Below are 26,541 nucleotides of genomic sequence, written 5' to 3' on the forward strand. Positions count from 1 at the left end.
AAATGTTGTATTTGTCATTTTACAACTGTCAGGAATCTTCCCTGCAAAATAGTATTCATTCTTGGTTGCAAAAGTAATAGTAGCTCCTTGTTGAAGCACTTAGACTAAAGGGCTGGCAAACCATCTGGCCTTTCCTATTTTAGTTTTATTAATCATATCACAGATCTACCTCACCATTATCGGATTGTTCGTATTTTGCAGTCTTTGATAGGTTCTAGTTATTTAAGTAATCATCCACTTTTTAGATGATATTTCTTGACAGTTATATAAAGGATGGAATAACTTCTGATGACATGAACAGTTCTAACTTTGGTATTCAGTTACCATATAGACTCAAATATAAGCCGAGGCACCTAATTTTACCACAAAAACCTGGAAACTTGTTGACTCGAGTATAAGCTGAGGGTGGAAAATGCAGCAGCTACTTGTAAATTTAAAAAAAAATAGATATCAATAAAATCACATTAATTGAAGCTTCAGCAGGTTAAATGTTTTACATAAAACTGTAATTTAAGATAAGAGTGTCCAACTCTGATTAAATCATGATTTAATCTTCAGTGTAAATGTGCTTACGTATCCTTCCAATAATCACCAGTTTATTTTAACTGTACATTTTTGGGAAAATGCTGTGTGTATATGAATAAGGAAACATTAAAAAGACTGGCTTGGGAAGGGGGTAAATGAGGAAGGGGAATGACCGAGGTGTGAAAGGGGGGCTGGAGACTGGGAAAGATTCGTATGGAAAGAGGGGCTGAAAAGTGGGAAAGACCCCCAGTCTAGAGTGTAAAGGGGCGATTGGAAAAAGCTGGGGAAATTGGGGTGGGAAAGGGGCATCTGGAAAATATTGGGATGGGGAAAGAAAGATTGCAAAATGAGTAAGACTGGGGTGCAGAAGGGGGCAGGGAGAAGAGGCTGAGAAGATGCACAAGAGGAGGAGAGGAAGGTGCACATTCTCTCCTCTCTCAGCCAGCGACCCAGCTGTTCTTTCCCTTCTTTTTTCCTTTCTTTCCTTTCCTTCTCTTCTATTCATTCTTTACCAACTTTCCTTTCCCCCTAACTCCTCTCCCATGTCCTTTCCCCCCTTCCTCCCTTTTCTCCATCCCTCCCTCCCTTTTCTCCATCCCTCCCTCTCTTTTCCTTCCTTCCTCCATTCCTTCCGTCTTTCTCCCCTTCCACCAACAACACTCCATACATGGTGCTCCGGAGTCAATGGGGGAGACCCCACTTCTGAGGAGCTGTCGCCTTTGCAAAGGAAAAGGGCGGTGGCAGCGATGTGTCTCTTTCTCTCCCACTTTGGTGACCAGGTCCACACTCCTGGTTTGCTCCCTCCTTGCCTTTTCAACGTGGCGATGGGTGTGTATTCACGTGCGTCTGTCTGCAAAACAGAAAGAAGCAGGGAGAATAAGGATCACGGCCGAAAGAGAGTTAAAATCACAGCCAGGTGGAGGAAAGCTTGGGGCCAAGAGGGGAGGAGAGGCCACTTGCCTTCCTCTCCTCCTCCTCTCGACCCAGCTGGGTTGTTATGTGGAGAGGTGAGGGTCCTGGTGAGAAGGCATTGGACTGAAAAGGGCTTTTTTCAGCCTCATGCCTTCCCACCAGGACCCTCACTCGATTATAAGCCAGGGGGAGCTTTTTCAGCCTAAAAAAGAGCTGACAAACTTGGCTTATACTCAAGTATATATGGTATATGCCTTTACACTCGAGCAATTAATCTAATTCCTTCATAGTTGCCCGTGCAACTCCTAGTCTTCTGATTCCTTGACTGGAGTCTCATTTTGATTAATGGCAGGGACAAAATAATGGAAAACTTTCAGAGAGGGATCCCTTTATCTGAAGCTCAGTGAAGGCAACTTTTCAAGAAAAGTACATTAAAGACCTCATTACAGAGACTTCTACATCAGAGTTTCTAATGCCCTTGAAGGCAAACATTAACTTTAAGACTTACAGGGAGGAAAATGCTTTCTAAGCATTCTTAGTAGACACAGAAATACGAGGAAGTGGCTGTGTGCCTCTTGTTAATCCCTTCTCCATTCTTAACCACACACTCGGAAGCAACTTCTTCTAAATAAAAACAACAGCAGCAATAAGTCCTGTCAGCACTGCAATGAACACTTACTCTTAGCTGTAGTTGATCATATAGTATTCAGTACAACCAACCCCTTTTTAATACTACCTTGTGATTGTGATTGCAGAGTACATATATTATTGCAAATTAATGTGGGGTGGATTGTGGGAATGAATACTCAGTAAAAAGCTGGGCTTACTGAAATGTTTTAGTGTACTTAATATATATTTTTTCTCACCAATATCATTGCCTCTACAGGGATAGGGGTTCACATTGGCTCTCCGGACATTTAAGAGGGCTGCCTCCTGCCATCCTTGTTTTTTGGGGGGGAAATCCCCCCATGTTTTTTCATCATGGTGGGGGGTGGGGTCTTCTGGACCAATCAGAACCCAGAAAAGGCCTTGATCTTGAATCCTACTTGTTGATTGCTTCATGTTGGGGAAAAAATGCTCCTTGTTCCAAAATAGCCCTAGGAGCAAAAATGTAATTAATTTCTTCCCCCGCCCTACCATTCCCTAGCAGGCATTTTTGGTCTGCAAAACCGCCCTGGTGGCCACATGTAGCCCACAGGCTGTATTTTCTCTGCCCCTTATTTTGCCAGTCTGCCATTCATCTGGTTAGTATGATTTATTTATAATTAGTTTCTACTGTGTGTTTCAGTTGGAACAAAATACTAAAACCATCTGTTGAGTCGGTTTTAAGTCAACACAAACATATTTTCTTCACTAAAGCAGCTTACTTGACATATTTATTTTCTCTTTTTGTGTATGTGGAAGAAAATCCAGTTGGGAAATAAATCTTTTTAAAGAAATTGATTTAGTTAAATTGTGCAAGATTTGAGATTAACACCTTTTTCAGTGTGGGAACGAAGACTTGATGATTTTTAAATAAAGCATTAGCAAGTCCTAAGTCCCAATTTCCAGTAAGTCTGAAAAAAACTGCTTTGACGTGGTTGATTTTCCCCCCTGTAGAAAACAGGAATAAATCTTTCTATATCTTTGAATGAAACCAGGGTGTGAAATCTTCAATGTAGCAAAATGTTTTTCCTTATGAATGATGGACATTATTTATTTATTTATTTATCTTTCGGGTATTTGTACCCCGCCCTTCTCAACCCCCTGGGGGGGACTCAGGGCGGCTTCCAACCGGCACATATTTGATGCCTACACATAAAATACAATAAAATACACATCAAAATCCGTAACTATAAATAGTTAAAACATCAAATTAATACAGTAAAGTATATTTAAAAAGGGAGCCAGTCTAGTGGCCGTTGTCCCGTCGAGTTCTGTAACTGTAGTCTCCATTAAGCTTGTCCATAAACCATTTCCATAGCAATTGTCGTCATTATCATCATCAAGTCTGCAAGATTACCCAAAGGCCTGGTCCCACAACCACGTTTTTAATTTCTTTCTAAAAGAGAGGAGGGATGAAGATGACCTAATTTCCCCAGGGAGCGAATTCCACAGGCGGGGGGCCACTACCGAGAAGGCCCTGTCCCTTGTCCCTGCCAACCGTGTTTGTGACAGGAGCGGGACCAAGAGCAGGGCCTCTCCAGAAGATCTTAAACTCCTAGGTGGGACGCAGAGGGAGATATGTTTGGACAGGTACGCCAGGCTGGAACTGTATAGGGTTTTATAGGTCAAGACCAGCACTTTGAATTGTGCTTGGAACTGGATCAGCAGCCAGTGGAACGCTCCCTGTATGACGCTCCCGTGAGTAGTCTAGCTGCCGCCCACTGGACTAGTTGAAGTTTCTGAACAGTCTTCAAAGGCAGCCCAATGTAGGGCATGTTGCAGTAATCTATTCGGGATGTAACAAGAGCATGGACCACCATGGCCAGATCAGACTTCCCAATATTATTATTATTAGTAGTAGTAGTAGTAGTAGTAGTAGTAATAATATTTTCAGAGGATCATCTCTCTATGCTAGACCATCACAGAAAATGCTAGAAAACGGGATTCGGTCTTACTTGGTTCAGTGTACTTAATTTAAAACAGCCTTCCCCAGACTGGTGCCCTTTAGAAGATTTGTACTACAACTCTCATGTGCAGGGGTTAGACAATTTGAAAGTTGCTGTCTGAAGCAAGTGGAATATACTAGGTTGTTCAGCTAAAGAAATGGGCAAAATGGCCAGCTATAGTGACACCTCAATCAAGATCCAGTTTTGTAATATGTGTTCCTTCTATTATCCCCCCATTCTATTGTTGGTGTAAAATCAGCCCTCCATAGCCACAGATTTTACATCTACAGATTTGGTCATTCATACCTTGGAAATGTTTTTTTTTTTACTTTGATTTTTCCATTTCATATAAGGGGGTACCATTTTGTTATGGTAGTGAGACTTAATGGCCCCCTGGTGACGCAGCAGATTAAACCTCTGAGTTGCTGAACTTGCTGACCAAAAGGTTGGAGGTTCGAATCCAGGGAGCGGATTAGGCCCAGCTTCTGCCAATCTAGCAATTAAAAAACACGCAAATGTGAGTGGATCAATAGGTACTGCTTCTGCAGAAAAGTAATGGTACTCCAGGCAGTCATGCTGGCCACATGACATTGGAGGCGTCTGTGGACAACGTCAGCTCTTTGGCTAAGAAATGGAGATGAGCACCATCCCCCAGAGTCAGGCATGATTAAACTTAATGTCAGGGGGAATCTTTATCTTTACTTAATGGGACTTGAGCATCCACTGGTGTTGGTATCCATGGTGGGTCCTGGAACCAAACTCCAGCAGACACCAAAGGCCTACTGTCCTTTATGAGAGTTACAGTGTTGCTTGGAACTACATTGTCCTTCTTTGCCACAACGGCCTCCTCGCCGGAGTGCCCGCAGCAGAAAACAAACTCTGCACAGTATGGCTTATCTGATTCCCAGTACTTGCTCCTCCATGCCAACTCCCACAAGACCATTAAAGACCATATATTTTTTTTTTATAATTTATTTTTATGGAAAAAAGTTTTGCAACATAGACAAATCGACAGACAAGACAAACAAATCTATATACAAGTTAAAAAGGCTACTACCTTATTGGCTGAATGCTTCCCTCTGTATATAATACATTCCTACATAATCATCCATGCCTGTTTTCGCAAATCGTATTCTTCTCTACCTATATATTTTAATATCATTGATGACCATAGATTTTGGTGCCATTGGTGAAACGTCTTTTTCAGGCAATATCTGTAGTTGCTCATATTCTGATGACATTTCCCACCCCATTCCCTAGTCAGCTCTTTTTGTGTTAGTATTTGGAAATTCGCAGTTAAATGTTATTTCATCCGTGTTTACCTCTAGAGAGGGCACATTTTGTGATTAATGCTTGTTCCATTTTCAAGATCATCTCTTTCTTGAACTTTCAAGCCTAGCAGCCATTACACATTTTTATAGCAGTTTAAAAATGTTTGCCTTTCAGATCCAATTAGAAAGACCTTAAGAAGAATAAATACAACAGTGTCCTGTATTACAGAGAATAAAAGTAACAGCATTCTTTTTGGAAGAAGAGTTGTGTCCACTTAGTGGTTATTGTTTATATCTTAAATTTTATTCTTCATTGGGGAGCTGTAACTTCTTGTATCTGAAGAAGTTCAGGAACAATTCTGATGAAGACTCATTTAAAAGGAATGTTTCCATTGCATCAAATTTCAGTTTGAAAGAACCCTATGTGACAGTGTTCTCTTGGATGTTAGAAAATCAGGACATGAACTTCAGTGTTTTTAGAACTTAGATTTCATCACCACCACTTTCGCTACCAGTTGCATCAATATTGTAATCTCCAAATAATCTTTATATATTGGGATACAGTTTGGTTATTGCTATCTTCTAGCTTTCAATGGGCATAAAGATTGTGTATAATAAGTAATATAGGAAATATTGCCCATAGGCTACTACACTGTTTGGAAAATGCTTGCTCTATATCTCTATTTCTTCCAAGTTATGGATGGGTAACTTGTGACCCTCCATTTATTAATGGACTGCAGTTTTCATCTCCATTCGCTTCATCGCTTCAGCAACTGAAACAGTTGGGAACTGAAGTCTGACAATATTTGTATGGTCAAAAGTTAAGATCTGAAGCAGTGTCTCCTCAGATTGCTTTAACGTTGAGAAAATAGACTGGAGAGTGGTGGACACATTTTGATTTTGCTTAAATATAACTCTTCAGGTGCAAAGCTTAGTGTTTGATGTTTCAGAAGAAAGTCAACAGAATTACATTGAACAAAAGTAGTTAAAGATATGGTGAAATTTGGATGTGGATGGTGGGAGCCATTTCTCATTTACAGACACAAGACACAACACTTTCCTGTATTTTTGATAGCGTCAATTAGAGTTTTGCTTTTGAATCTAAGGATTATGTTTACTGCACAGTGTGTACGTATTTTTAGTAACACATAAATCTAATAGCTAAAATGTAGTTTAAAAAAATTAAGATCATAAGCTGCACTTCTAGGTATGTTTTCTGAAGTATACAACCAACTGAAATCAGTGGATTTGCTTCTAGGTAACAATGTAGTTTGAGACTTAATGTTATTTTTATATAGTTATATTAAGTCCCTATTAAGTTTCCGATTTGTGCAAAATGATCTGGACTAATAACTAACTAATCGATCTCCTTTTTATTGCATGCCATTATATGTTTGTGTATATTTCCAAGATTTACCTAGAGGCAGGTTTTTAGAACATTTCTCACTGTTCATTTGTTCATTTTGGCTTCATCCTGATCAAAATCTAGATCATGGCTAATATGAGAGGAAGCAGAAGGAAGCCTCAGGCTTCTGCACCCTCTATGAATGTCATGTAAAGGCATTTGTTTCTGTATTAGATCAACCACTGTTTAGCTTTGTTTACCAAATCCTAAATGAAATCTTCTTCATTATGGTGTCCTTGCATAATGGGGGTTGGCTTGGATGACCCTTGTGATCTTTTTTCAACTCTTTGATTCTGTGGTTTGCTGAAACAAGATAGCACCATATACTGTGGTTCAGACTTTGTTACAGTTAACAAGCCAAAGTTAAAAGTAGCCAGTAACAACATGGCAGACCATGGTTCACCTAGGATGGGAACGAACATTTCCAGACTTCTTGTAACCTCACTGCACAATTAAAGGTGATGTTTAAAGTGTGTACAAGGCAAGTGTTTTAGAGTTTCATAATGCCAATAATTCCTTTCTCCCACCTTTTAAAACATTCTTGCTCTTCCCATCAGGTAAACTTCTTGAAAAATCGGGCTCGAAGGCACAACATCCACCTACAGACTTTGCCGGTTGGATTCACAAAAAGGCGTGAGAATTCTACAGTTTTTAGCAAGAAGTATGTTTATAGTAAATATTACTGTAGGGCTGCATTGCCATGTGTATGGTGTAAATTTGGTCTCCAAAAATTCCAAACAAGCTTATCAACCATCTATAACAACCAGAAGTTCATTTAACTTGTTTTTGCTAGAATAGGTAAAATGGAAATATGTGGCAGGATACAGCACATAATTTCTAGGTCCCAGGTATTAAATCTCTTACTAAATGTCATTGTCAAGATTAACAGTGTCTGGAAAACCTAAGACAAACAAGTGCCTGGTGGCAGAAGGGAAACGTCCATTTGATTCTGTTTCCTTCACTTCAGAGCAGAGTAAGTTATTATGTAGTTGCACTAGGGAAGATGTTGGAAGTGGTGAGAATCAGCAGCGACATGAGCTTGTCAGTGGCATCACGTCTGCATGCAAGATAGAAACATTGGGGAAGTGAAGTCGGTTTTGTTTGTAGTGCATGCCATCTTTCCACCGCATGTCATCCTCTGTAATGTTTCTAGAAAGGGGTTGAATCTGACCACATGTAGCTTTCAAGTCAAAATATAAATCAACTTTCACAAATGTAATACAAGCGGTTCCCAAGTTACGAACAAGATATATTCTGCAGGTTTGTTCTTAAGTTGAATTTGTATGTAAGTCAGAACAGGAACATTTTTTAAGTGTAACTCCAGCTAAAAATAAATATTTTTAGCTTTGGATAGCATAGGGAAAGGTTAACACTCTTGTGGTGTTGTTTTGCTGTCTGTGCCCCTGTTCAGAAGATTTCGCCTCACTTTCTGTCCCTGTGATAACTAAATTTAGAGAAAAAAAATGGCTTGTTGTGGAAATAAGGATAGGTGAAAAAGCTTCTGGTGAGACACCTTTTTCTCATAATAACTCTTTCAGGGGAGAATTCCCCTTCCTAGGGGTTGATTTCTCTCACTCCCTGTTGTCTCAGCCCCATTCTTAACTATGTGTCATTTGTAAGTCAGATATTTGTAACTGGGGGACTGACTGTACTTCTGTTAGAGATGTGTAGGGAATAATCCTTCTTGGAATCAAATATATCTTACTTTGCCAACTTTGAATTAAATATTTGATTTTGTCGTGAGTATTTGATTAATTTTGTTGAGGGCTGAGATCATAAATTTTGGTGTGATAATCTTTTGGTGGTGCAGTGAAAGGAAGACTACTTTATTCCATTTATTTCCTTTCAGCTAGCAGTAGAAAGGAAATATGACATTTCAACTGTAAACCAGTAGATGTCTCTCTTGCAAAATATTAGCAAACAGTGAGCTTATGAGCAATTTTAAGCAAGTTCCCTAAGCAATAGTAAGCCAGACTTTAGAACTGCTGCTTCTGAGGGCCCTTCTACACAGCCATATAACCCAGAATATCAAGGCAGGAAATCTCACAATATCTGCTTTGAACTGGGTTATCTGAGTCCACACTGCAATATATTCCAGTTCAAAGCAGGTATTGTGGGATTTCCTGCCTTGATATTCTGGATTATATGGCTCTGTGGAAAGGCCCTAAGTTGAACATATACCTTCTGAAATACTGGAACCAAACTATGAATATAAAGTATCAGGAAAAAAAATGTGGAAATGTTGTCTGACTTTTAACATCTAGACTATAAAAGATAGTTCAGGCATTCGTCCTAAAAAGGAAAACCTCTGTTTCATTCTAATCTCAAATTCCACAAAGCATTTATTTATTTATTCTCTTCTAGAAATATAACGAGCAGTCCCTCGTTCCTAGCAACTAGGCTAAAATATATCTTGAGACTTGGACCCACTTGCACCAGTTTTACTAAGTTAATATAAATCCCTACATTATATTTCAATAATATATAGTCATTTATAATATACATGTAAATGGCTAGAAAAGAAAAATAAGTATTTCTTAATATTCCAATCAAACACTGTCTCCATTGTGAAATAAAAATGTATGCACTACTAATAGCAGCAAAGCAATGGTTCTCAACCTGTGAGTCCCCAAATGTTTTGGCCTACAACTCCCAGAAATCACAGCCAGTTTACCAGCTATTAGGATTTCTGTGAGTTGAAGGCCAAAACATCTGGGGCCCCACAAGTTGAGAACCACTGCAGTAAAGGACGCACCAAGAAATATATTAAAAAGTAGAGTTTTTTAAATCCATTATCAATCTATTCATGTCTCATGTAGTCTTGTTACAGTTATTATTATAAACATGTTTCTAAAAAGTTGATTAAAGCCTAGGACAACAACCTTGATTAAATTCATGTTGATTTAGATACTGAGCTAGAATAAATTGTTGTTAGAGCCTTAGAATTGTGCATTTTATCCTGGCTGCAGAAATCTTAAAATACTTGTCTGTTGTCTGGTGCATACCAATGTAGCATTTCCATCTGTTTCACAAAGATGGGTTAGAAGGATAATTGATGTTCTTAATTAGTGTTTAGTGACATGTTTGAAAAATTTTAGGAATGTTAAGTCACCTTGGAGGCATCCTCTAATTCTGCTTAATATGAATATTACAGTACATATGCCGAGTTCCTGCTGTTCTGAGACCTCCTAGTAGAAGGCCATATGTATACAGTGAAAATGTCCCTATTTTTCAGAAATAGGTGAACGTGTAGTAAAGTTAAAACATCCTTATATATACGATCTCTGCTGGGTACCTAGTGACACTTAACTAAGCTTCATTAAATGTGGATATACATGCTTTGTACTGTTAGAACTTTAACTATGTCCTATTTGCACATCAGTGATTTGTGTGTCATAAGGCCTCCGCATTTGTTTACCTTAATGAGATTCCAAGAATTTCACAGGAGGCTACAATCATGTATTTATGCTGAAACAGTTGTTTATAGAGATTTAGGAGAAATAGAAACATTGCAGGGATGAGTTTACTGCAAAAATGGTTTAAGCCATACTTCAGTTCCTTGTGGCTGAGGAATCAAAGCTGCCTCACCTTGTCCTTATCTCCAATTCTAGTCTTTCCTTCCATTCTGTTAGTATGTAACAAGGTTATGTAGAAATTTGGGCCATTTCATCAGTAGGCTGTATATTTAAAGTCAGGGCAGTGGTTTTTGAGAACATAATTTTCATTTGAAAATGTTGCCTCATAGCCTACCCTCTTACTTTTTAAAAGAATGTACAGTTCTGAACATTAACATACAATTATGTTTGAGGAATAAAAACATCCCATTCCTGTGGTTTCCCTATTGCTCTTTAACCTTGACTGAGCAATATTTCCTGCAACAAAGACCACCGACTTATGAATAAATTGGTTAAATAACAGATGTGTTGTGTATGATAAAGGTATGAATCAAACCTTTATTAACCTAAACAAGTCATGAGTCAGTAGAATATAGGATGACTTCATTTATAATTATTTTACCATTATTTTTCATTGCTTGAGATTCGTTTGAATGCAACACTTGACATTCATAACTTCTGATTACATTTTCCAAAACTTTCCACTTTTTATTTTTATTTTTCATAACTTCTTTTGTTATTTATGCTGCCATTCATCAAGTTGCCTTCATCTTATGTCAGATCCCTGAATGTAAGACCATTTCCAGCTCTACTTACATCTTGCAGATTCAAGGTTATTGAATCAATCCATCTGTAATATAGTCCACCTCTTTTCCTCATCATGCCTTTGATTTTATCAAGCATCACCATTTTCCCATCTTTTTGTGTAATCTCATGTTGTATCGAAAGTATGATCTCTTCACTTTAGTCGTTTTAACTTCTAATGAGAATTCAGAGAAGTAACGCTCAGACTCATTTTTTAAATGTTTGACAGTCTATGGTAATTTTACCTTGGGGACAGCCTCTTACATTACCTTTGTATATAATAGGACTTCAGCATCCATGGATTTTGATATTGATGAGGAAGAATGTTGGGAGTTGCAGTGCAAGAACATCTGGAGGGTCACATGTTTTCCATCTGTAGTTTACAAAGAAGACAGCAATATGGACATTAGATGCAAATTACCTTGCTCTTGCTGTTTGTTCACTGTTCCTTGCTTAAGCTTACTTGTTTTGCTGACAGAAGGGTACAGAAAAAATCAACATAAAATCTGGTTTTTGCCTCCTGCAGGATTCTAGGGTTTGTAGTTTAGTGAGGCTATTAAAGGTTCTTCGCTAAACTACAAACCCCAGAATTCTGCAGGAGGACGGATTTGAAGTGGATTTTTTCTCTAGTGTGATGATAGATGACAAAGTATTATAGAATCCTGGTCTTGCCCATGCAACATTTTGAGGACAGTAGTTTAAGCTCTTAGTCCTACTCCTTAATGTAGCTCAGGGTGTTTAACTCATTTTCATTGACTGCCACATCTGTTTTACAGATGCCTTCAAAGAGCAGGTTGTCACTGTAAGACTTTATAAATGTAACAACGTTGCCCTGGCATTAAAAGCCTGGTGGGCCACATTAAATGACACGGTGGGCCAATTTTGGATGTTCTCCCCAAATGTCAGTCCTTTCTTTCATATTTTTACTTTCATGAACTCAAAAACCTTCTTCCTGCCACTCCTCTGCATATTGTCCAGATGAGGGCGACTAAAATGATCAAATGTCTGGATGCCATGCCCTATGAAGAGCGGATTTAAGAGCTGGGTATGTTTAACCTTCAGAAGAGAAGGTTGAGAGGAGACATGATAACCATGTTTGTATCTCTGAAAGGATGCCACAAGGAAGAGGAAGCAGACTTGTTTTCTGCTGTCCTTGAGACTTGGAGTCAGAGCAATGGATTCAAATTACAGGAAAGGAGATTCCACCTGAACATTAGGAAGAACTTCCCGACTGTGAAAACTGTTCAACAGTGAAACTCTGTGACTCAGGGTATGGTGGAGGCTCCTTCTGTAGAGATTTTTAAACAGAGGCTGGATGGCCATCTGTTGGAATTGCTTTAATTGTGCTTTTCCTGGGTGGCAGGGGGTTGAACCAGATGGCCCATGTGGTCTCTTTCAACTTGATGATTCTATGATTCTATTGTCTTGGTCATATCTTAGTATCTGTCCTGGTCCTACTTCTAACCTAGTCCCTCCTACTCCTCCAAACTCTTGTTCGTTTTCTTCTGAAAATGGTTTTTACAATTTCCGTATTTACTTGAGTATAATGCATCATGGAATATAATGCACACCTCAATTTTGAAGGTGTGCAGGACAAAAAAGGATTTGCTGTCAAATGTAATGGGAGGTGGTGGCCACAAAAAGGCTGATGGGAAGGCCAGGCAGAGGAGTGCAGCTTCCCATCAGCCTTTTCATGGCCACAACTGCCTTTCCCTATCCTCAAGCTGGGATCTCTTGTCTGTCAGCGCATGCAGGTTTAGGTGTGTGATCTTAATGCACCATCAAGTCTAATGCACATCTCAATTTTAGCGAAGTAATGTAATCAAAAAAGGAGCATTAAACTTGAGTAAATATGGTATATTCAAACCTTGTTCCTTACAAGGTTTGAATATACCATATTTCATACTAGCCAATCATACTCCTTGATCTTTAATGTAAATATTTCAAAACGTTGTGTTTGTTACTGTGCTTTTAAATTGAACATTATTTGGTGTATGTTTCATTGTCCTTAAGAAAGAAAACAATACAATATCCTCACAATCCAATACAAATCAGTATCCATTTAAACTTGATACAAAGGGATGTATTGTAAAATCTTAAATATCAAGAAAGCAGCAAGTTGTAAGGCTTTTAAATGTATAGGAGTAGATGAACTGTTTTGTTTGCAACCATCCTGGACCCATTCATTTTGCTCAATATTGGATTAAGTCTTGGTTGAATAAACAAATTCGATATTGCTGGAAATGATTTAAGAGCTTTGTTACCTGCAGAAGAGATCAGGTGAATAAGCCCTCTACAATGACACTGATGTTTTGTCCATCTTCCTGTCCACTTAGGACTGTCTGCAATAGAGCCTTAACAACTACTTGACTGTGTTTGTAATTAATAGTTCATGTGACAAAGAATTAAAAGTTTCTTTGGTTTTATTTCAGAGAACAAAAGTTCTTCTGGCATTTGAAGCTCATTTTTCCTCACAGTCATGCTAAATTCACAGAAAAAAGGTACCTCAGACTTTTCTTGCATAATTTCTTTTTTGTGAAAATTACCTATTTGTCTCTGTATTGCACTGGACATTTTTTGGATTTTGTTTTGAAATAATTATCATCGCTTTGGGGTGAACAATAAACTGAATCTGTGTATATATGTTTATACAATAGACTCTCAGTTATTGTATAACTCGGCAGCCATGGAGATTGGTAGATACTGAATAAACATAGTTTCTGGTGAGAGTTCATAGTTCTTATTAAAAATAGACCTAAGTAATACTATACTCCATATTATAAACTCTGTATTGGTTTGATATTAATATTGAAATACAGTAATTAAAAGCAAATAAAGACAAACTTAACTTAATATAACACAGTTTTGCTGTTTTATTGTATTATAAAAATGGGGGAAGGGAGGTATTTAAATAATTCTTTCATTTTTTGTTGGTTGCTTTAATTTTGGTTAACTGAGGGTCTCATGCAGTGGTTCCCAATCTGATCTGTGGACCACCAGTAGTCCCCAAGAACGAAAATATGGTCTGTGGTCTCACCATTACTACACCGTTGCCTTGAAACCACATGGCAATGAGAACGACTGGTCTCACGAAACCATCTTATAGGGCCGAGGCAACAGGGATGTCGGGAAGGGAGAGGCTGACTACTCATGAAAGATTACTACTACCACATCAGCTCTAGATTCTTAAATATGGTTTTCTGTGGGCTAGCACATGATGACTACTGGGTGGCATATGTTCTGTATCAGAAATTAGAGCTGATGCAGTCTATCCAATGCAATTTTCTGAATCAGCACCCCAAATAATCAAGCCGAATCTAAAGTTGACCAAAAGCTGATTCGTAACCCTTTTGGTACTAATGTTGGAGAGTGGTCCCTGGTGGAAAAAAAAGATTGAGAATCACTGGTCTAATATATATGTATACAGATTTGAAATTCCTTCCTGGAGGTCTTTGCAGATGTAACTGAACCATCTTAAAGCTGCATTTCCCTCAAGCTTCTTTTATTTGTTTGTGTTTGATGTCCCTATTTCCATACTTGCCTAGTAAATACCACCACTTCGTTAGTGCTCTTTCCCCACAACATTATTTTACCTTAAAAAAGTTGAGCAGAAAATTAGAACATGTGTAAGGATGTTGAGCATGTTTTAAAATTTATATTTACTGTATATACACATGTATAAGTCAAGGGTAGGTTGGGGAGGGGGCAATATTTTGATTTTGATATTAATGTTGGATACATTAAGGGCTTTTGCGGTTTCCTGAGTTGGACTAAGCTCTTGTCTTTCACTACTGTACTCAGAGTATATACAGTACTTCGCTTAATGTAAGAAGAAGACATTTAAAGCAGAATATCTTAGTCTCAAGGTTTATTGGGTCAGGGAGAAAAGACACCAGGTTTCTTTCAGCTGTTTTGTATATGCATCTGTTTTTTGATTGTTCATTGTGGGCTGGTTTATTTATTTCTGGAAATATTGTGCCTTTATTGTTGATACATTCTGTCTTCATGGTCAAAGGGTGCCAGATGATAAACCACTCTGTGACATCCTTAAGGCCTACATCGATCCTCAAGCATCTGATCCTGTCATTTGTCAGAGGTATGTACTTGAACATTACTGTTCAAACATTTTTTGTAATATAAACAGTTATTAAATGACATTGAATAATCTGTGATGCAGTTTGCCCTAAAGTGTTACATTTCTCCAACCAGTCCATACATTTTGTAGTTCACCCATTTAATAAAAACTTTGTGTCTTTCTAAAAAGTAGGATTTAACAAATCTTACATCTTTTGTTTTAGATTAAAAATTTACACAACGTCTTCTCCATCTGACATACAAATTGTAATGAAAGTAGAAAACAAGCCACATGTTTCAGCCAGGTAAGAGAGGTTTTTGTTTTTATGAAGGCAAGCCGTGTGTTATGAATACTACTCGTAAGATAGCAAAAGGCAAAATGGTCTTTATTCTGAAAACACAATGTTATTTTATTAAGAACATAACTAAGCATTTTCTTCTCACTTGTGCAAGAGAATATGTCTTGCATGTAGACGTTACCATGTTCTCAGGTAATAGAACTATAGTATCTATGAAACCCTGGAATATTCTGCCATTTGTCTATAATACCAAAGTAAGGAACCAAACAGCTTGGTTTTGAAATCAATCTCCTGCATTAAGAAACAAAAATTGATAATTAAGAAAACCTTTTCATCTCAAGTCGCTTCTGTCTTTTCTATTCTTTGTGTTCCTTTCAGCAGCTTCAGCTAATGTAGATATCATATAGAGGTCTGTTTGGGCCAAGAGAAGGCAAAATGTTGTTTGACCTGTTATTGGTAGTGTCGTAATTAAGGGTAAGATTAACAAATGTTCCCACTTAATCAAGCTTTGAATCCCCTTAGAACCCAGGTTTTAGACCCTTCTTAATCAAGAACTAGCTTAGCCTTGAATTAAGAGATGTTGCACAAATCAAATGTAATTTTTCAGTTGATAGACCTAAGCAGGTTGTCATTTAAAGGGCCCCCTGGTGGCGCAGCAGGTTAAACTACTGAGCTGCTGAACTTGCTGACCGAAAGGTTGGTAGTTCGAATTTGGGGAGCAGGGTGAGCTCCCACTGTTAGCCCAACCTTTTGTCAACTTAGTAGTTTGAAAACATGCAATGTCAGTAGATCAGTAGGTACCTCCTTGGTAGGAAAGTAATGGTGCTCCATGCCATCCTGCTGGCCAGATGACTTTGGAGGCATCTACGAACGACGCTGGCTCTTCTGCTTAGAAATGGAGATGAGCACCACCCCCCAGAGTCGGGCAACTAGACAATGTCAGGGGAAATCGTTACCTTTTGTCATTTAAAATTATTGATCATTGATCAAATTATGGATAATGTATCATTATGTATCAAAGTGCTTTCTTAAGCATAACATGTTGGTCTTCCCTCTTACTTGCAGCAGGTTGTTAATTATCAAAATCTGGGTAATTTACTGAAATAAAAATATCTCTTTACTCTGTTTTGGGGGATAAATAGTTCGGAGCAAGGAACTTAGCTGATGAAGTCCTGGGTGATTTTCTTTTGTTGATTGCATTCCTTTCAGAAGTAGAAATGTATCTTCTTGAAAATAAATTAATAACATTGTCTCATGCTTTATGTTTGGGATGCCTTCAAAATGACTTCATGGAATAGGATTATTGTTTTTTCCAGTAAGGGAAGGAAAGAGCCAGCTGCCAAATTGTTCAATCTGGTTAGGGAAGTACACCTTCACATTTTCCCAGGAGAATGGTCAGAGAAGCCTTTCTGAGTAAAGAATTAGATATTAAGAAAGAAGTGGAGCTGTAAGACATAATTAATGCTCATAACTTGCATGGCAACGAATCACAAATGGATTCTTGTTTCATGATTACCACCATTTGTTTTAACACCTGGAAAAATCATTGCCACAGTGGCAGAGATAGTAAGGATATTCAATATGAAGATTGATTTTCATGGGTTTTTTTTATACCCAACTACAACATTTTATCATGCAGTATGGAAAATGTGGTCAAATGTGAGAGTTCTTTCCAAGCTTTCTACATTCTGATCCTTTAAGCAGTGTTTAAGTGAACTGTGGGTAAAACAGGCAAGGCTCACAATTTGTCATTGTTTTGGTGATCTTAACAAAGCTTTGCATGCGTAAAAGTGGAAATGAGTTTAAGAGGCCCTTGCTGTAGACAATGTTTTGTCAATTTCCTGTGGGTATTTACTTTCTCCAGAGAGGCCAACTACCTTGGTCTCATTTCCTCAGCAACAGAACTCATTTTCTTGCTTATTTCAATATGTATTTAATGTACGAAGGTTCATTTGTGCCATTGGGTGAAAACATTGGTCAACTTCCTCCAGTGGCTTAGTCAACAGAACAATAGTTACTCTGTTCCAGCTTTTGTTGAGTTTTAAAAACAGTGAGTACTTTCAGAAGAATGTAGTTGGGAGTGCACACAAATATAATGGAGATAGCATCCACACTCAGATGCAAACCTGATGTTCACCTGCAGCTTTTGTCCTCTTGTCAGTTCTGTATGGAAGCGTTGTTCTCCACATGAATCTTGTTACTTGGGTCATAGTGATTTCATTATTCTGCTTCCTCGTTATTTTCTTTTCACAGTTTTGTACTAGGTGCAGCTTTGCTGTTTTCTATACTCGTATAATAGATAACAAACTGCAACCCTCCAAATGTTGGACCGCTTCTTATATCAAACTAGCCAATGTTTGGGAAGGCTGGGAGGAGCAGTCAAATAATAACTAAAGGAACACTGTGTTCCTTCTCTTGCCTTATAGCATAAGGAAAGCAATGCACAAGTTCTGTGTTAATTATCTTAGCAACCGATCACATATCTCTTTGTCTTATCATCAGATGATGTGCTCCTTCCCCATTAGTGAGAGGGAGAGAATGCATGCTTTGCATGGAAAAAGGTCACTGATTCAATCCCCTGCCTCTCTAGGTAGATCTTAGAAAAACGTCTGAAACCTTGGAGAATCTCTGCCAGTCAATGTGTATATCAGAAATTGAGAGACAAATATTCTGACTCAGTAGAAGACAGTTTCGCATTATTCCTAATTGGCATGTAAGCAAAACTGGAAAACTTTCAGTATTAAAAAACGTCCACTCCTCCAAAGTTCCTTCAGGTTCTGATGCATTTAATCATTGTCTTTACAGTAAGAATACCTCAACTGCTTAGTATACACAATTATGTGGAAATTACTATTACATGAAATGAGATGGCAAATAATTCTGGTGTGCTGTTTCATTCCTGGCTATTTCAGTGGAAACAAAACATTTCTGGGCATAATTAAGATGAGTTTTCAAAGGATCAGTCAGTCAGGTCATGTACCAACATAAAGTCAGGAATGACAACATTTCAACATCTGTTTATCTATACACATAATAATATACATAATAAAAGTGAAAAATGTGAATGTGGCGGAGACACACAGGTTATAGTTCCCAGTGCTGAGGAGCCACCAAAGCCCTCCCTCCAAGGACATTGCAGGTTACAGCGAGCTGTATCCCAGGGTTCCTTTCTCTTTCAATTGCTGTGGCATTTGCACGACTCTTCCCACTGCTTCTCGCTTAACCGTTTCCTACCCTTTCCTATGGCACACAGCAAACAGAGAACTTGATCAGCAACTGAAAGGGTTTGGGGGACTGACTCAACAGGATGGAGGTTGTAGTTCACCCTATATCAAGGCATAGCACTGTGATCCCCGCCTGGATCACATTTGGCACACAGAACCTCCATGACCAGGTTTGGGGGCAACTGGCCTTGATTTGTAATTCACCTACATCCAGAGAGCACTGTGAACTCAACCAACAATGGATTTGGACCAACTTGTCACGGATGATAGGACTTGCAGTAACTTCATTCACTTCCAGAAATCACTGTGAACCCCACGAATGATGGACTTGAACCACACTTGGCATACAGACGGCCCAACATTCATCCTGGTGCGGTTGGGGGTGGGGGGAGGATGGTCCACGGATGATGGGATTTGCAGTACCTTCATCCACATGAAGAAACTACCATGACCCTCATGAATGAGGGACCTAGACCAAACTTGCCACACAGACTTTCCATGATGTACTTTGCATCCTGGTGAGTTTTGGGAGAAGATGGACCAGGGACGATGGAAATGGCAGTATCTTCACTAATTTCCAGAAACCACTACAACCCCCACGAATGACACACCTGAACCACATTTGGCACACAGACTCCCTATAATGCCCTTCTCTGTCCTGGTGAGGGTTGGAGGAGGATGGACCACAAATGATGGGATTTGCAGTACCTTCATTCACTTCCACAGACCACTGCAAGCCCCACAAATGATAGGCCTGGACCAAACTTGTGACATAAAATCCCTATGACCAACAGAACATACTGAAAGGGTGTGGGGAACTGACCCACCCGTGTGGGAGCTATAGTTCACCTTGCATCCAGAGCACTCTGAACCCCACCAATGACTGCTCTGGACCAAACATGGCACACTGAATATACTACAAGACCAACATGCCCAACCGTGAATACAGGCGGAGTTTGGGGGAGTTGGGGGAATCTGGGAGCTGTAGTTCACCTGCATCCAGAGAAACTATGACCCCTACCAACAGTGGAATGGGACCAAACTTGGCACAGAGAAGCCCGATGGCCAACTGAACATACTGCAGGGGTTTGTGGGAATTGACCTTGATTTTAGGAGTTATAGTTCACCTGCATGCAGAGAAACTGTGACCCCACGAGCACTGGACCGGGACTTGGCACGGAACCCACGTGACCAACTGAATATACTACAAGAGTTGTGGGAAATGACCTTGGATTTGGGAGTTCACCTGCATCCAGAGAGCACTGAACTGAGCCAACGTCACATCTGGACCAAACTTGGCACACAGACCCAACATGGCCAACTGTGCATAGAGGCCTGATTTGGGGTGGATTGACCCATGTTTCTGGGAATTGTAGTTCAACCACATCCTTATGCACTTTCTAGTGGGAACATTCATAAACAACAAAATCAAAGACTGGCTTTTCCCTAATATTTATTTATTTATTTATTTATTTATTGTATTTCTTTCCCGCCTTCCTGAGCCCAAAGGCGATTCAAGCCCGAATGCCGGCTCAAGGTGGGCTGTTACCAATTAACTAAGTGATATTACCTAACACCCCAAAACAAACAATGCCTTTTTCAAATAATCCGAGCATAGCCAGGTACCCAAGCAAATATAATGTATTTAGTAGTTGTTAGGTTTTAAAATCTGCAGTAATCAGTTCCTAATGTCACATGCAGCATTTTTTAAACACATCTGCTTTGTTAAGTGAGGTATACCTGTAGATGCAGTATGTAGAATCTGAACTATTATGCTAAAGGGAATAGAGGGTGAAGTTCTCTAGGAAAAAAGTTGTTTGAGTCATTTTTCCCTTGTTTGAGATGGAAATCTCGTGTGTTGCTGTCAAAAGGAACCCCCAAAATGGTTTCCATTTCCCATTGCCAAAAGGGAATCCCTTTGTTAATCTCTTGCTGACAGCAATGAACTGGAACTGTTCTTCTAACCTTGTCAGAGGACTTTTGACCTTCCTTCCTTTGGCAATGAAGATGGAACATGTTTGTTTTTCAAGGGGTAGTTGCCTCTTGGCAAGTGAACGGCAGATAACCTTTGTAAGAATATAAAAGCCTACAGTAGAATGTAAAAATACAGAGGTAAGTTGTTTGTTTTATATCCCATCCTATATTAATAGAGAAAATAACTGTAGCCTTTTCTTCTTGAAGGATACATGCCAAATAAAACGAATACATGGCAGTCCTTTTTAGCAGAATTTCATTCTCTTTACCACATACACAAAAGCCTGTGTATCTCTTCCCACAAAAAACTACCGTAATGCAATTCCTATTGCATCATTTTTATTCCGGTATGTTTTGTCATAAATATAATTTGGCTAGAAGAACAGACTACCTTGATTTTATTTTGTTTGAAAGTTCTTAATTGGGAGCACAGATAGAACATAGTAGTGGGTGGAGCTGAGCTTTTATGGCATTCGCAGATCTCTGTTTCTTGTTCCATGTCTGACCTTCTCTGAAATATGGATTTCCCAGCTGCAGAAATGAACAAGGGCCGTTATGGAGAATTCCATGTAGTATAACTATCCTGGAGTTGGCTTTTTTAATACTGGCCTTCACCTGAAGCTAACCTCTAAAAAGAAGCAGTTTGACTCCAGAGAACCTTCTAACACATCATACTATTCAAAATGGTCTGCAGAATGGTTGAGAAATCATTATAATTTTCAAATCTTTCATACTAAGTCTTTCATTCTATTCCCTTCATAAACTTGCTTGGAGATTTTACAATAAGCACTCAGATTTATTTGGTTGGTTTTGAATAAACTCTGAATTCATCTCACATGATAGGTTATGTGAAGTGTCTCCCTTAGATTACAAACATTCAACTTACAAACTACTCGTATTTAAGAACGAGAGTGAGACAATAGGACGTGAGAGAAATATACCCCGCGGAAGGGAAACTCGCTCGTGAAAGAATTATCATGGGGGAAAGGGGTCTTAGCAGAAGCTTTCTTACCAATCCTCATTTCCACAACAAGCCATTTTTTTCTAAATCCAGTTATCACAGGGACAGAAAGTGAGGCAGAATCTTCTGAGCAGGGGCGCAGACAGCAAAGCAAACACCACAGGGAAGTTAACCCTTCCCTATGCTATCCAAAGCTAAAGAATGAATGAATGAATTCCTAATGTCACAATGAATGTGTGTGTAGCTGCAGTTACACTTGGAAAATGTACGTGCTCCTTACATACAAATTCAACTTAAGAACAACCTGCAGAACCTTTCTTCCTCATAATTTGGGGGACTACCTGTACTCAGAATGTACAACATAATTTTATATTAGACCTTTTGGAGGCAATCTGTGTAACAGTCAGGATCGGGAGCAGACCATTATATGAAGAGCGGATCACTCTCATCTCTGAAGCTCCATTCCATCCAGAGACCTGATTTTTCAACTTTAGTTCCCCCACCCCATGGGTGTTTGCTTGGATTTGTCTCTAGGTTTCCATTCAACTTGAGAAATACAGATTGGTGCTGTGGATCCACAAGATCCATATTCTCCTTTCCTTCCCCCTGGCATGTCTTTTGTCCCTTTATGATCTTTACAATGTATAGAATTCCCTATAGTGGTTAGACAAGGCTTTTAAGTGGGGATAGCAGATCAGTTAGAGTCTTGAAAAGGATTCCTGATTGATTCTGTGGGCCTGTTCTCAGGGCCATAATAGAGTATTATTCATTGAATAGTATCACTGTTTACAATTGGAAGTTTTGTCTATAGAGCTTAATAGAAAGCCTATGGCGTAGCAACACAGAAATCCTTCTCTGTCAACATTTCCACAGCATCATCCAGTGGATCTGTCTTAAACAGCCAAGGTTTATCATACTCTGCTCCACAAAAGCAGCATATGAATCACTTGGCAGCCAGCCCACTGTGAAGAATTTGGATGACACTTTGCAAATAAAATCACTCAGATCTATTCTCACTTGGATCCTTTAGTTCAGAAGTGTTAAACTCATTTTCACTGAGGGCCACATCAGCCTTATAGTTGCCAATTTGTAATTGTAAGACTGTATAAATTTAACTATGTTACCCTGGCATTGAAAGCCTCATGGACTACATAAAATGACATAACAGGCCACATCTGGCCCACAGGCCTTGCGATCAGCATGTGTACAATGCAAACACAGTATAGCCTTGGCTCTTGTTTGTTCTATGTTACTGAGTATAATTCAGTTTGTGTAGCCTGAGTGTATGGACAGGATCACTAGAGATGTGAGAACCGTCGTGTGTGTATGGAACCCATGTCATTCTTGGCTCTTAAAAGCAGCCAGAGGGAGACTGGAAGAGTAAGTGAAGTGGATGCTTTTTCTTTCCATCCTTCTGTGGTGAGGCTGACATTTACTAGTCAGTCAGCCCAAGGCACAGTGGAGCATGATGGAATAGAGCATGTACTAACCTACCAGCTCCAGCAGTTGCTGCATGAGAGTGATATCTTACACACCTTTTCAGTCTGGCTTCAGATTTGGCTGTGGAGCAAAGATACCTTCTGTTACCTTGTGCCACGGTCTAGACAAGGAAAGTTTGTTCATCATGGTTCTACCGAACCTCTGTTTTTATTACCACCAATCACGGTATCTTTCTGGGGTTCAACTTGGGTTCCCTGTTCTACAGTGTTTCCGGTCCTTGGAGGGATGGACTCAAAAACTAGTGCTGGAGTATGCCTGGTCAACACTGTGGCCATTACCTTGTGAAGTCACCTAGGGCTCAGTTCTGCCACACGTGCTATTAAAATTTACATGAAACTGCTGAGGAGATTGTCGGTGGTTTTGAAGAGCAGTATGCTGATGAGACCCAGTTCTGTACCTCTTCTTCATCTAATTCCAAGGAAGTAAGATGAGGTTGAACAAATTGAAATTTAATGTTTTACAAAAAGAGCTGGTCCTGGACAGATCCAGGAGTAGGGATTCAGTCTGTGCAGAGTAGGATAACACTTACCAGGGGCTTGTTACAGAGAACATATCACTCTCAAGTTGAAACCAACTGACTACTTATCTATTTCTGAGCAGAATTCATAGTGCCCGTTAGGATCCTTAAAGCCCTGCATGGCTTGGGTCCATCCTATCTAAAAGACCAGATTTTCTTGTACACATCTGTCCTGAGTTTTAAAATCTTGGGGGCCAGGGTAGGTCTTTTGTTAGATTTTAGCAAAATCTTGTAAGATTTTAGCTAATATTTTATCTCTTGCTACAAGAAAGGTTGGATATATTTGAATCAATGAAATAAAATACTTTTGGGTTTTTTTTTAATGTAATGCATTTTCAACATCACATTCTGAGGATATTTTACAACATGCCTCCATCCCCTAATACCCATGAAAATTGTGCAAATGTCTGTAGTCATAGTGGCCTATCTTTAGAACACGTAACACTATTACAAGATACATATACCGGTATATCACTTCAGCATTATTATAATTATTATATCTGTTTTGCATATTCTAAATGGCCACTAGCAAGCTGGAGCGCATTATACAGAAATAAGAAATGTACTGAATTTTTAAATAATGTTTCTCTACAGAAGAAGAGCAACTATTAATTTGGTGATTTAGCTCATTCCACATGTCTGATTACATTCCCATTCAATAAGTTCACATTTATATTGTTTACACATGTATATTAGATAAATCCCTCACAGCTACCATAGTAACGTTGAAGCTAAGATCTTAGACGAAATGTTCATGAAATATGTGATACATTAGTGTTCCATTTATTCAATACCTAGAGTATTTAGTTGCCATCTACATTTTGCCCAAACCCAAATTGTCGGACGTGTTTTTGTCAAGACTTTAAAAAGAAGTCTAGGATCCCTGATACTTCATTTATTGTTATCTCTCTCTTTTTCATTGTTGACTGAACTTTGTTCCTTTTTGCTTCCGCCCATCAATGAGTTTCCATAATATTTCATAAATTGACTTTTTAATCTAAAAGGTTCCCTCCACTAATCATGTAAGTTTTTTCCTAAGTGAATTTGAACCTTTTCTGACACCTGTGTCATCTTCCCTTTTCAGTTTCAGATTGGCCTTTCCGACTACAAAGTTGAAACCTTTGGTGCTGTGTTTAGGAAGGAAGGTGTCGTGCGTATGTGTAACCTGCGGGGGAGAGGTTTTACCTTGTTTTGATTAGTATTTTCCGGGATTCCCTAACTACTTTTCATATTTCCTCCTATTGTGCTTTACTTACTGAATATTTTCCTACATCTGCTTTCCTGAGTTTTAATTCCCATTGTACTTCGGCCTTCTGTAAACTCTTTCTTGGCCACATTGGCTGTTATGACTGGTATACAGAAGTGCAAGTTTCTTGCTACAGTGAGCACTTGGCATCAATTGGGGTGCGTTTCCAGGACTCCCCATGGATATCAAAATCCGTGCATGATCAAGTCTCATTACATACAATAATGTTGTAAAAAGGTGTCCCTTATATAAAACAGCAAAATCAAGATTTCCATTCATGGATATTGTGTGTGTGTGTGTGTGTGTGTGTGTGTGAGAGAGAGAGAGAGAGAGAGAGAGAGAAATATTTTCATGCCATTGATGATTGAACCCATGGATGCAGAATCCATGGATATGGAGGGTCAACTGCATTGTCTGTAGCTTTAAACAGTTCTTCCTCTGTGTGTGAGGCAGGGCATTGTGGACATGCATACAGATGCTGAGTTGTTTCTTCTGCTCCATAGTTACACAAGGTGGAGGATTCTTCTAGATGGTGCCATTTAGCCAGGTTGTCTTTTGATCTCCCAACACCATTTCTGAGTCTGTTCAGGGAGTTGATCATTCTTTGTTTGCCCCTGGAGGCAGACCCTCATGGGGGGCATCCAATTGTGATTTCCTGGTTTAGCTACCCAAAGGAATACTCTTGCTGTTGCTGGGGGAACCTTTTCCTTGATTTGAGTCTACTGGGAGGAGGCTGGTAGCCATGTAGTGGATGGCTTTCACAGCGTTCAACCTTATTGCTCGCACACTTGGCAGCAACTTCCCCATATTCATCCGGGGGAGCAATGTTGTAAAAAGGTGTCCCTTATATAAAACAGCAAAATCAAGATTTCCATTCATGGATATTGTGTGTGTGTGTGTGTGTGTGAGAGAGAGAGAGAGAGAGATAGAGAGAGAGAGAGAAATATTTTCATGCCATTGATGATTGAACCCATGGATGCAGAATCCATGGATATGGAGGGTCAACTGCATTGTCTGTAGCTTTAAACAGTTCTTCCTCTGTGTGTGAGGCAGGGCATTGTGGACATGCATACAGATGCTGAGTTGTTTCTTCTGCTCCATAGTTACACAAGGTGGAGGATTCTTCTAGATGGTGCCATTTAGCCAGGTTGTCTTTTGATCTCCCAACACCATTTCTGAGTCTGTTCAGGGAGTTGATCATTCTTTGTTTGCCCCTGGAGGCAGACCCTCATGGGGGGCATCCAATTGTGATTTCCTGGTTTAGCTACCCAAAGGAATACTCTTGCTGTTGCTGGGGGAACCTTTTCCTTGATTTGAGTCTACTGGGAGGAGGCTGGTAGCCATGTAGTGGATGGCTTTCACAGCGTTCAACCTTATTGCTCGCACACTTGGCAGCAACTTCCCCATATTCATCCGGGGGAGCAATGCCAGCTAGGTTATAGAATCTATCGACAGGTGTAGGGTTGAGACATCCTGTGATTATTCCACATGTTTCATTCAGTGCTAGATTCACCTGCTTTGCGTGTGCAGGCGTCTGCCAAACAGGGCAGGCATATTCAGCAGTTGAGTAAGACAAGGCCAGGGCTGATGTTCTTCCTAATTTTGGGTTTGTACCCCATGTGCTACCAAAAGGTTTCCACAGGATGTTGTTGCGTGCTATTTTTCGATCTAAGGTGACTCCGAGATATTTGGGGACAGTGTTCGAGTTCTTGGCCTTCAATTTCCTGTTGGCTTCATGGTTACATAGGTGGTAAGCACACACTTGTAGAGTTAGGCTTCAGGTGGTTATCTTTGTAGTAGCTGGGGAGATCTTTCAGTACATTAGTAAGTGGGTTTTCAACTG

At 39.4% G+C, this 26,541-nt stretch overlaps 1 protein-coding gene across 1 annotated transcript in view; it reads left to right on the forward strand.

Annotated features, from left to right (window-relative positions):
• The window catches only part of ZNHIT6 (zinc finger HIT-type containing 6), a 52,574-nt gene that overhangs the window by 6,210 nt on the left and 19,823 nt on the right, over positions 1-26,541 (forward strand). Inside the window, exons 5-8 of the mRNA XM_060773863.2 lie at positions 7,262-7,365; positions 13,336-13,404; positions 14,919-14,999; positions 15,202-15,282. Of these exons, the coding sequence (XP_060629846.2) occupies positions 7,262-7,365; positions 13,336-13,404; positions 14,919-14,999; positions 15,202-15,282 (335 nt within the window). The remainder of the gene's footprint in view (positions 1-7,261; positions 7,366-13,335; positions 13,405-14,918; positions 15,000-15,201; positions 15,283-26,541) is intronic.

This window comes from Anolis sagrei, chromosome 4, assembly GCF_037176765.1.
Source record: "Anolis sagrei isolate rAnoSag1 chromosome 4, rAnoSag1.mat, whole genome shotgun sequence".
Taxonomy (NCBI): Eukaryota; Metazoa; Chordata; class Lepidosauria; order Squamata; family Dactyloidae; genus Anolis; species Anolis sagrei.